Genomic DNA, 12,536 nt, shown 5'->3' with positions numbered 1-12,536 from the left:
TATACAATTTTTTTATTATTTTTATATACTACATATTTGCTCTCACAATTTAAAATTTTTAGATTCATTACTATTAATTTATCATAAAATATATAATAATTTCACATAACAAACATAAAATATATAATATTGGCTCGCCTTCATGTCAGCTAAACTAAATTTTACGCCAGCAGAGACCCACCTTTGGTTGAAGCTGGACATAAAAGATATTTACTAACTTATTATACATGGCAACTTTTCAACCGGTTGCAGATCTTTCATAAATCTTATTTTTTGGTGTCCACTCAAACCAACATCACATTAATCTGCACCATTTATATATTTTAATTTATATCTTCATGGTCAAAACGAACTAGAATATCACGTTCCGCTTCCTACAGTGCCATACCAGAACCTTTTCCTATCTTTTATTCTCTCATGTATAACCCTAATAGTTTAGTGCACTATTTTTCAGACTAATCTTCTCAGATTTGATAGACTCTTCTCTGCTTTATCGTCTTCTGGGTTTTAGCTCTTTGTTATAAATCTTTTGTTCTTTTCTTGTTCGTTGAGCTTCTGTTCTTGAGCTTCTATATGCCAAATCAAAAGATGAGGCTGAATCTCTTAAATTTACTCAAAAGAATCTGATTAACAAGATTTACATGAAGAAGCCCTAAACATAATCTTGACTTGAGATAATAATTTCATGTGACATTTATCATGCAGCTATCCATTAAAGCTGGAGGAGTTGGATTAACTTTAACTGCTGCAAGCACATGTGTCTTTGCAGAACTAGGACTCCAGGTGACCTAATTCAGGCAAAAAATTGTGCTCATAGAATTGGCTAGGTATTCTCACGCTCATTAAGTAGAAAGGAGAGAGTTGTTACTAGTTGCATGACAACATTAAGAAAACAGATAATCTCAAATGGAAAGAACTCTCGTATCTAAATTTTTGAATAGCAAAGACAACATCCTTTCTTATGTTTTTTTGACTAGTTAGTTCTTGTTTACAGGTCTCTTCAGTAAATATATACTACTTGCTGGCAAATGATATGGTTGATGACATCACATGGTAAGTTTTGTTACTTCTGCAGTCTTTCGTTGCTTGGTATAGCATTGACTTAACATTTATTATGCATTGATGATCTAAATTTTTACATCTTAGGAATGTGGTGCAGTTCAAATTGGATAATTTGGGGCAGGTACATTTCTACATCTCCTTGAACTATCATATGTAATGCAAAATGTACATAATGCTTAGTTTCATGGTTTCTATTCTGGTTTATGATTCTATTTTGTCAAGGTTTATACTAAACTAGTATTTGATGGTTACTTCGACGTTTTTGAGAAACCATTCTGAATTTGTTATTGAAAAATCAGATGTTAGATGGCCATGAGAACATGCTAGCTGTGTCGAATAATCAGCCAGAGTAGCCCTGCAAAGCATACTACTACTGAGCATATAGCTCTTCAAAACAGAGAACTCTTGAACAGTTTGTTACAAGATGTGATAAAGTGAATAGGTTGGAACATCAGCCTGACCCAAAACGACTCCATCAATCATGACTTGCGAAATACGCAAGATGAAAAGTAAATCCATTTTGCACATACGAGACCGGTGACAGGTGAATCGGAACTTAAATGTTGATGTCTACATGCAGAAGTTTTCCACTTGTTCTTAACTTTTTGCTCCCCTAGCTATGTATGGGGATTTGTATAGAGTAGTATATTATCATATATGAATTAGACGTGTAAAAAATTTCTTTACACCATATAAATTTTAATCTATATGTATGCATGTATCATTTTATTTTTAGAAATGATTATCTTCGAAAGAATATAGACTAATAGAAACCCTCCACAGCAAAATTGACCACATTAGCTTATTTTGTTTAATAGTGGCTATAAAAATTTCAATTAGATAAATCTCCAACCATTTATAAACTTGGTTTGAATTTAATTTCCAACTTCATTCTTATTTATTGCTTTTTTAGTCTAATCAATAATGTAATCAATTGATAACGATAACATTACAAGTATGATTCAAGCCTAATTTTTAAAATGAATCTTTTTCAAATGAGTTATTCTAACTTTATGCGAAATTTCAAATTATTTCTTTTCTTTATTCATACGTTGTTGGAAATGACTCAAAAATAATGTGCGAACTTGATACGAATTTTTATCAAAAAAATAGAGAATTAGATAGAAAATTAGAGAGAATAGAAAAGAAATCCTTAAAATTAAAGCCAAGAGAGAAAATAGAATTCCTATTACATCGTGCATATCTCATATTATTATATCATATTTCTATTTATAGTATAATTCTCTAATCAGCTTATGGGATCAATACTAATCCTATCAGAACTATAAATTCAATTAATTATTTAAAATGCATTATGTATTTTGAAATAGAAAGCCTCGAGAGTTGATCATTCATAAATTAACATGAATAAGAATATCAAAATGTAGAATTTTTTTCTTAGTCAGTTAATTTTAAGTTAATAATTTAAAATGTTGAATTTAAAGAAGAAAAAAAAACTATGATTTTACGGAAGAAATGAGAAGAGAATAGCATACTAGATCGAAACACAAATCCCTGCAGCAACGCCGCCTCCGACAGTTTTGAAACTGCGAGTGACGCCAACCTTGGTAGCGATGACTGAGGCGACCATGGAAAGAATCTTAGAAAATTTTACTTATGCCATTAAAATTCTGAAAGCAATTTAGAAATTTGATATACTATGTGGACCTTAAAAGTGTTATATAAAATATTTGCAGACAAGAATTTACTTGCCCAAACTAGTGGGTATGGTATACCCAAACAAGGTGAATCAACTTAAGTTTTTCACTAAGCAAATTCGGTACATCACCAAACTTCACAACGATTATTTTTACTTTTGATCTAGTAACATTCAATTGACGAAATTAACTCAATAAATCCGTGCACGCAACAATGCTAATAAATTTTGTAAAGTAAATATATTTCCCAAGTTCTAAATTGAAATCTAAAAGGTTCTACATATCCGAATACATAGATGTTAACTGAAAATGAAAGAGAGACATGATAACTTGATAAGTTGCAATGCTACCTTATCTTGAAATCAAATCATAACAACCAATCAAGGGCATGGTAGAAAAGTAAAATAGAATTTATCCAAAATCCCAGAAAAAACAATGACTTGTTAATTCAAGTAGGGTCATCACTTATTTATGTTAACAACATAGAATGAAACCATGATATCTCAAAAAGCATAAGCAAGATGTCATCACTTATTTCTGAGGTCACTTATTCGAAATTCACTAAGACGAGTGAATGCCAACAGCAATAGTGCAAATATTTCAAAAAGCATAGATGATTTTAAGCTAAAGAGAATATAGACACAATTCAAGTAAGATCATAATCTTCAAAGACATTAATATTTAATTCATTGTTCATTCATAATCCTATTAAAAACGACGATAAAAAGCCACAGGAAATAACAAGAAAAGTTACTATATTACCCTGTGCTATGGTAAAATCTTCGACCCTTGGTAGGTGGCCAAACAAAGACGTGGCGCATATAATTAGAAGGGTTCCAGTTCTTCATGATGTAGACACACTTCCTATGGACAGTCACTTTTAAGAAATCTCGCTCCATGGGAGGAGCCCCACTGTCAAGTTGTAATGCTGCAAAGTCCTCCAACAGGGACAGAGTGAAAACTGAGAAGCAGAACGCCAATGATTCGGATCCCGAATCCAATAGTTCATCAGAGAGTATTGCACACACCTTCCCGTTGCCAAGGTCAACAAGATTGACTCTGGCCCTATCTGTCATCCAAGGTTGGAAACCCTCAAAAAACACATCAAGGTATTGATATAATGCGACGCGGCCATTCTGGTGGTTAACCAAAATGGCAAACACCTTCTCCAAAGGTGTGTTAAGAGGAGGTCCATCCACATACTTATCATGGGCAAGGCAAACGGTGTAGTTGCTGCCGAGACCCAGAAGGGGCACAGAAATTTGTGGGGGATAAGTAGCACGACAGGAGCCAGTTTCAAGACCATGATTGTACCTAGCATTTATGAATTTCGAAAGATTGTTATCAGAGTCGGGCTCAACCGTCCAAGTCTCTTTTATGGGGTCAAAGTGGGCCAAATAGGAGTCTGTCCCCCTCCCCGTGAACGATGAAAGAACGACGGTGTTGTGGAGGACGAACATGGCAAAGTAGGTATCTCGCGGGCACTGGCAGTAGTCCGGAGGAGGGTTTAACTGTTTCCAAACCCTAGAATCAGGGCAAAGAACGTAAAATCCAGAATCTATGACCAGTGGATTTATATAGAAGTAAACATCGCCTGAGCCTGGGGTGTTTGCGATGGATGACCGGAAAAGAGGGGCGGGTACACCATCCAGTGATTCCGCAAGCTCAATTCTGCGCTCCTCAAATTTGAATTCGTAGATTCGCCAGCAGCCGGGTTTCCTTCCGAGATTTAGAGGCGGTGAGCTGGACACCGCCATATAGATCTTGGAGTCGAACTCGAAAGGACACAAATCAGGCTCTGGAAGTTGCAAAGAGAACTCGATCTTTGGTGGTGGAAGCAAACAAGTCCAATCTTTGACATCATCTTCTTGTTTCTTTAAATTGCTTAGTTTGATAACGAACAACTCTTCATAAGTAAAAAGGCAAAGGCACGCTTCCTCCGCCATTTCAACCTGCTCCGTTTTTCGTTTTTGTTGGCTCAGCAGCATCCAATTCCGCCATCACTCTCTCTGATCGAACAACGAGATCCCCACTGTACGGTGGTGCTGCGGCAGCAAAGAGCTAGAATTAGGGTAAAGTACTGGAGAGTTAAAGGAGAAGGGCTGTTGGCTCGAATATCAACTTATTACACATACCAACACCAGAAGATTCGTGCACTGCACAGGTTGAAGATATCTGATGGCCAAACCACTTTATTAGACGCAAATTTCGCGGAAGATTATATTATAGTTTTGAAATTGCACAGATTATACACTTATCCTAATGCTTTATTTTTAAACAAACTATAAGAATATATATCATAAAAAACATTCCTAAAGAATACATTCATAAATTTATAATAACAAAATATTAAACGCTAATACATAATTTAAATGAAACACGTAAAAATTGTTCAAATGAAAAACAAATCATAATGCATTTCATTTATATATATACATGAAAATTATTGTCGTAATGCTTCATTTTTAAACAAAATATAAATTTATGAATGTTACTTTTCTATAAGAATGTTACCTATTCATAGTAATGTGTTATATATTTTGTTTTATTTTTATTCAATAAAATTTAATGTGTTAGGTTTTTGGTTATTTATTATATAAATAAACACTTAAATTGATTCTTAAAGAATTGCAAATCGGATGCTTTGGTTTTTAACAAATTTTTATTTTTTTTTTTAAAACTTCGTGAATTACTTTCATCGAACATATTCGCCCTTTCGTCGTTTATTTGAAAAAAATCTAATTTTAGAGCATCATTTTTGGAAACTTAATTAACTTATAATAACATTTATTAAAAATTTATTTGTCCAATAAGTATATTAAAATTTTAATTGAGAACAACAGAAAAATAATCTGTTCGGTGAGAATAATTTTTAAAAGTTCTAGAGAACAACAATTTGTTAAAAATTAATTTATCCGATCTAAAATTTTTGGTGTTTACTTTATGTATATAAATTATGTCAGGCTATTGAGTATTTTTATTTTTGTGCATAAATCGGTAGATTATTGATTTTATGTACAATTTTGTAAATTTATTACCCTTCTCAGTGTTAAAGAATAATATTAAATTTATAAGAAAATAGAGGTAAATCACCGTAATTTATGTATTTTTTGTTGGAAAAATTAAGATTCAATAAGAATCTGTCTAACAGCAAAAGCACCAAAAATAATTTTCTCATAACTTATGCAATTAAATAGGTAATATTAAAGATACTACAAGCAAAAATATAATGGTAAAAATTAAATAATTAAATACCAGAATTTTATCGTGAGAAAACCCCAATCGTAGTATATTGTAACTTCTCTTTTTTCCTCTTTTTCTTTTTCTCATTCGTCGATGAAAACTCTCCTTTCTCTCTTCCTCACGGTTTCTTTCGTTTCTGTTTCAAAAAAAATGAGAGACTTGACACTCTCTGTCTCTCTCTCCGTGGCCTAAATGAGAGACTTGACACTTAGTTGGGGACTCACCAACAAATCTCCCCTCACCAACTCAAGTGAGAATAAGTTGTTCTACCAAACTCGCCTTCTCTTTGTAGAAATTAAACTTCACTGTAAGTAAATTCTTAGTCATCATATCTGAACCATTATCATCAGGATGATCTTCTCAAGTGCATATGACTTCATCTCAAGCGCTTGACGTATCCAATGATACCTCACCTCTATATGCTTCGATTTGGAATAAAACGTCGGATTCTTGTTGAGATGGATAGCACTCTAACTGTCACAAAATAACACAAATTTCTCTTGATTGATGCCTAACTATTGTAGAAATTTCTTCATCGATAAGAGTTCCTTAGAAGCTTCAACAACAGCAATGTATTCTGCCTCTGTAGTAGACAAAACAACACATTTCTGAAGTCGAGATTGCCATGACACAACTCCCCTTGCAAAAGTCATCATATAACCAAAAGTATACTTTCTTGAATCAAGATCCCCAGCCATATTCGCATCTGTGTAACCATCCAACACAAGTTGGACACTCCCAAAGCATAAACAAACTCTAGAAGTACCATTAAGGTATCTGAGAATCTACTTCACTGCTTGCCAGTGTTCTTTGTCAGGATTAGAGAGAAACCGACTAACAACTCCAACGTTACGGCGCCTGGTGTAAACCATAGCATACATCAATCTGCCAACTGCAGATGCATATGGAATCTTCTTCATTTCTACTTTCTCTTTCTCACTTATAGGACATTGCCACGAACTCAGCTTGAAATGACTAGCAAGTGGAGTACTAACAGGTTTGGAATTACTCATGCTAAACATCTCTAAAACCTTCTCAATATACTTCTGTTGTAACAACCACAGTTTTCCATTTTTCCTATCATGAGTGATATTCATGCTAAGAATTTTCTTTGTAGGATCCAAATCCTTTATAGCAAAGGATCTGTTCAAGTCTTTTTTTAAGACTTTCAATCTTCTTAGTGTCATAACCAACAATCAACATGTCATCAACATAAAGCAAGAGAATTATAAAATCACCATCAGAAAACTTCTTAACAAACACACAATGATCAAAAGAAGTTTTACTATACCTATGACCTTCCATGAAAGAATCAAACTTCGTGTACCATTGTCTTGGTGCTTGCTTCAGTCCATATAAGCTCTTCTTCAACTTGTATACAAGGTGCTCCTTTCCTTTAACCTCGAAACCCTCTGGTTGCTCCATATAAATTTCTTTATCTATGTCACCATGAAGGAATGCAGTCTTTACATCAAACTGCTCAACCTCTAAATTCAAGCTAGCCGTCAATCCAAGCACAACTCGAATAGAGGATATCTTCACAACTGGAGAAAAATCTCCTCAAAATCAATACCTTTCTTTTGCTCAAAACCTTTCATAACCAATCGAGTTTTGTACCTTGGCTGTGAGACATTTTCATCCGCTTTCAATTAAACACCCATTTATTCTTGAATGCTCTTTTACCTTTCAGTAGCATCACCAATTCAAACGTATGATTCTCATGCAAGGATTTAATTTCTTCTTACATGGCCTTCAACTAATCTTCCTTATGCTCATCAGACATAGCTTCCTGGCAGCTCTCTGGCTCTCCAGTCTTAGTGTTCATCACATACTCATGAGGAGAGTATTTCTAAGAAGGATGACACTTTCTAGTAGATCTTCTCAATTCAGGCTCAACTGGTGGTTCAAGTAGAACTTCAACATCTGGTGAAACGTTTGCATTTGGTACCTCAAGTTGAGGTGTAGCTTCATCATGCAAATCATCACCATCATTATCAACTTATACATCTCTTCCATCAACAGGAGGTCTAGTGGAAGGACCAGGTTCATCATCAGCAGAAGTCTAACAGTTATTGTTGCTTTATCTGTCTTCTCAAAGTCTTCAATAGTTTGGTTTTCAAGAAAAATTACATCTCAGTTTCTAATTATTTTCTTGCTCACCGGATCCCATAATCTATAACCAAAGTCTTCGTGACCATAACTCATGAAGATATACTGCTTTGACTTTCCATTAGGTTTGGATATTTCATCTCTTGGAATATGAACAAAAGCCCTGCAGTCAAACACTCGCAAGTGACTATAGGAGACATCTTTCCCTCTCCAAACTTTCTCTGGAACATCATCATTTAGTGGAACTGAATGAGAAAGGTTGATCAGATCTACTGCAGTTCTCATTGCTTCACCCCAAAAGGATTTAGAAAACTTTGCATGAGAGAGTATACACCTGACTCTATTATTGATAGTGCGATTCATTCTCTCTGCAAATCCATTATGTTGAGGAGTCTTAGGAATCGTCTTCTCAAGCTTGATCCAATGTCCTTTACAATACTCTTCAAATGGACCCCTATATTCACCACCATTATCTGCTCGAATACATTTCAATTTTCTTCCTGTTTTTCTTTCAACACTTGCATGAAAATGTTTGAAGATATCGAGCACCTGGTCTTTAGATTTCAAAACAAAAGCCTACACTTTTCAAGAATATACATCAATAAAAGTAACAAAATCTGATGCACCACCTAGTGTCTTAGCATCCATAGTACAAACATCAGTGTGAACTAAATCTAGAACATGTGATCTCTTATGAGGTCTAGAACTATGAAATGATACTCTAGCATGTTTTCCAACAAAGCAATGAGTACAAGTATTTAAAGTTATACCTTTCACTAGAAGTGAATGCTTCTTGGCTAAACCGCTTAGTCCTTTCTTGCTCAAGTGACTAAGACGTATATGCCACAAATCAGAAGAGGAATCATCAGCTACATTTACCTCTTCTTTGCATAACTTTACTTGTAATTGGTAGAGAGTAGTGAGACTATTGTCTTCTTTAGCAACAATGAGAGCCTCTTTGGTAATCTTGCATTTTTCACTACCAAAGGAAGTGCAATACCCCTCTTGATCCAATGCCTTCACTGAAATAAGATTGAACCGCATATCTGTTGCATGTCTAACATTCTTCAACTGCAACTTGCATTCCATGTTGGTTTTAAGCCACATATCACCCATACCAATGATATCACACACTCCTTTATATATCTCCCAATTTGATCTTGCCAAAATTTTCAACAGTATAGGAAGTGAAAAATTCACTCCTGGGAGTGACATGACATGAGGCACCAGAGTCCATAATCCAAGTAGAATCATCACAGACAAGATTCACATAATTTTCATCATATGTGACAAGGACATCTCCATAAACAATAGCAGTAGTTTCTTTATTACTATATTTACCTTTGTCTTTGTTTCTTTTTCTTGATTGTTCTCTTTTCAAGATCCTACAATACCTCTTGATATGCTCCGGCTTGCCACAATGGTGACAAATGAACTCCTTTCTTGGCTTGTACTTTTTTCTTGACTTGCTTCGACTCTCTAACTTGTCAAAACTGTGAGGTTTTTTACTTTGACTTCTCCTCCGTGACTCTGAAACAAGTGCTTCTAATTGGGAGGAGGCATTACTCAAACCTCGCTCTCTTTTTCTAACTTCTTCATTCAACATGCTCTCTTTAACTATTGCTAATATCAACTTTTCTTTTGGAGCTGAGTTAGTCAGTGTCACAACTAGAACTTTTCAACCATCAAAAAAAGAGCTCAACAACAACAAGGCTTGTAACTCATCATTCAAAGTGATTTCATTATTTGTCAGTTAGTTCACCGTCTCCTGAAAAATGCTCAAGTGCTCCGGCATTGATTTACCTTCAATATACTTCATATTGACAAGTTTTCTAATCAATAATGCTTTGTTTTGCACATTCTTTCTCTCATATAACTCATTCAATTTCTTCCACATCTTCTCAGCATTCGTTTCGGTGTCAACATATGGATACACGCTAAGATCAAGCCATTGCCTAATCAAAGCAACTGCCTTCCGATTCAACTTCTTCCATTCAGCATCAGATTTGGTATCTTTGGATTTATGCCCCTCCACAGGATCATATAAGTCTTTGCTATACAACATATCTTCCATGAGAATCTTTCAAATCGAGTAATTTTGGGAATTCAATTTGATCATATTTGGTCCATGAGTATTTTTCTCCATTTAATTAGCACAAAGATAAACAACCAAGGCTCTGATACCACTTTGTTGAAAAAATTAAGATTCAATAAGAACCTGTCTAACAGCGAAAGTACCAAAAATAATTTTCCCACAACCTGTGCAATTAAATAGACAATACCAAATATACTCAAAGCAACAAATATAATAGAAGAAAAATAATCAAACACCAAAATTTCATCGTGAAAAAACTCCTAAAAGAGGGACAAAAAATTCACGGGACCTAATCCAGTAAAATTTACCATTATCAAAATCATGGGTACACAATCAGTCTTTCTAGTGACACTAGACATATCAACAAGCAACAAAATACATCATCAAAACTGATGAAATTAATATAAACCCTCTACAAAAGCAGGTATCTCAAATCAGACAAAAGAGAAGGTAATACAACTAGCAAGTTATATCCTAATGTTCATCTCTACACTAGGAATAACATACTAAAATTTCATAAGAAACAGAGCAAGTTTACCGGTTCAATCGGAGCATATTTTAACTACCCTTTTCCTTTCTTTTTCTTCTTCTCCTTCGACAATGAAAACTTTCCTCTCTCTCCCTCACGGTTTCTTTTGTTTCTATTTAAAAAAAATGAGAGACTTGACACACTCTCTCTCCATGGCCTAAAAGCCACTTTCTTTCTTTTTTTTTGTTTTTAATTTGTGGACTACTTAATTGGGGACCCACTAACATTTTAAAGCACCCTACTCTGTCATGATTTCTGTCAAAAGAGAAAATAATTATTTATGACCATAAAAAATTTGACTGCTGACAAAATTAATCATGAAAAAATTAAATTGACGTTGTACTCATAAAAGATTAATATCGTTTGACAAAAATATCCAATCGTTAAAATTAAAATTTACTCTATTAAAATTTTTATAAAATTCTCAAAATACACTTTTAATCACCTTTTCTATTTTCACTACTCTTCAACCACTTTTCAAAACAAGAACCAAAATTCACCCCCTCACTCTCATCTTCATAGTCCTCTTTCACTCATTTGAACCAACCCAAGCATACACTCACAAAGCAACTCACCACTTTACCAAACTCTCAATGATTAAGACCAACTCTCAATGTACATATTCACATCTCCATCCCCACTTTAACATAAAATCAGTTCGAAATACTAAATTCAGAACGGAAAAAACACACAGCAGTCAGACGTTGGTGGCGAGAAAAAGTAGATCTAGCAGGGTGTTAGAGATGACTGGATGTGGCTGAGCCAGGAACAATGGAACCGCTATAGATGCATCCACATTGTATGCCTTTTCCTGAACCACAGCCTCACTCGCCGCGTGTGGTTGTGGTGGAGTCATATATGCGGTTGCTAGTTGTTCACGTTCATCACAATCCACCACCGGGGCTAGAGATTGGAGGCCAAGGTGCTAGTGCTAGTGTTCCGCCGGATATGATGCAGTACCCTCATCCCGTAGGCCCGACGACGGCAAAGGTAAGGAGAATGCAGGCAGCGAGAAGGGACAGAGTGAGAATTCTAAAGAAATAAATGACGTCAGCGAGGGTTCATACATTCGGGTTCGAACGTATGGAGAATGCAGGCAGCGAGAAAGGACAGAGTGAGAATTCTAAAGAAATAAATGACGTCAGCGAGGGTTCATACATTCGGGTTCGAACGTCGTCAAATTACTATGTGAAGTCAAAACCAGCAAGTTACTGTCAATTTGGGACTCACCATCAGAGAATTTTTTTGGTGGCGTTTGCTTTGATATCTCGGATGTGCCAATTCATGAGGTTGCCGCTATGATTGAGTAAGTGAGGTTGAGCCATTAAGAGTAGCAGTTGAGAGATTAAGCAGTTAAGAGTGGTGAGTGAGAAAGAACGAACGAGGAAAGTGAAGTGAGGGCTAAGGATTGTTATTAGGGTTGTATGATGGAAAAATTTAGGTCAAAATATTGAGATGGAGAAGGTGATGAAAATATTTTAGAAATTTTATAAAATTTTTAATGGAATTAATTTTAAAATTAACGATTGAATATTTTTGTCAAACGATATTAATCTTTCATAGATATAACATCAATTTAATTTTTTTATGATTAGTTTTGTCACCAATCAAATTTTTTATGATAAAAAATGACTATTTACTCATGTTAAAACGATAATATAATTTTTTTGTAAATTGTGATAATAACATTTTTTGTCTTGTGACAATTTATATAAATTATAAAAGAGGATATATAAATAATAAATTTCAGTTTAGAATATTCTGATAATATAGATTTTTTTTAAAAAAATTGTTGGTAAAAAAATAACCTCTTAAAAATATGAACTATAAATAAGTCTTT

General features: G+C 34.5%; 2 protein-coding genes across 3 annotated transcripts; one reads left to right on the top strand and one right to left on the bottom strand.

Moving 5' to 3' along the window:
* The first annotated feature begins 475 nt into the window (after positions 1 to 475).
* LOC127745485 (uncharacterized) lies at positions 476 to 1,727 on the top strand. Of its 2 annotated transcripts, none has more exons than XR_008006683.1 (4): positions 476 to 827; positions 995 to 1,053; positions 1,147 to 1,183; positions 1,362 to 1,727. XR_008006683.1 is itself a non-coding variant. In XM_052258248.1 (4 exons), exons 1-4 carry the CDS (start codon positions 700 to 702, stop codon positions 1,413 to 1,415), a joined length of 234 nt encoding a protein of 77 aa, XP_052114208.1. In that variant the 5' UTR covers positions 476 to 699; the 3' UTR covers positions 1,416 to 1,727. The 2 variants fall into 2 exon arrangements, 1 of the variants encoding a protein (XP_052114208.1); XM_052258248.1 differs by having other exon boundaries at positions 476 to 783.
* A 1,633-nt stretch (positions 1,728 to 3,360) lies between these two features.
* On the bottom strand, positions 3,361 to 4,971 carry LOC107469521 (uncharacterized). Its single transcript, XM_016088894.3, has 2 exons — positions 4,856 to 4,971; positions 3,361 to 4,765 (listed from the first exon to the last, which is right to left on the bottom strand). Exon 2 carries the CDS (start codon positions 4,706 to 4,708, stop codon positions 3,479 to 3,481), a length of 1,230 nt encoding a protein of 409 aa, XP_015944380.1. The 5' UTR covers positions 4,709 to 4,765; positions 4,856 to 4,971; the 3' UTR covers positions 3,361 to 3,478.
* Positions 4,972 to 12,536: the final 7,565 nt, after the last annotated feature.

The sequence above is a fragment of the Arachis duranensis genome, chromosome 1 (genome assembly GCF_000817695.3).
Source record: "Arachis duranensis cultivar V14167 chromosome 1, aradu.V14167.gnm2.J7QH, whole genome shotgun sequence".
Classification (NCBI taxonomy): domain Eukaryota; kingdom Viridiplantae; phylum Streptophyta; class Magnoliopsida; order Fabales; family Fabaceae; genus Arachis; species Arachis duranensis.
The sequence above is the reverse complement of the archived record's forward strand: the minus strand, read 5'-3'. Positions and strand labels throughout refer to the sequence as shown.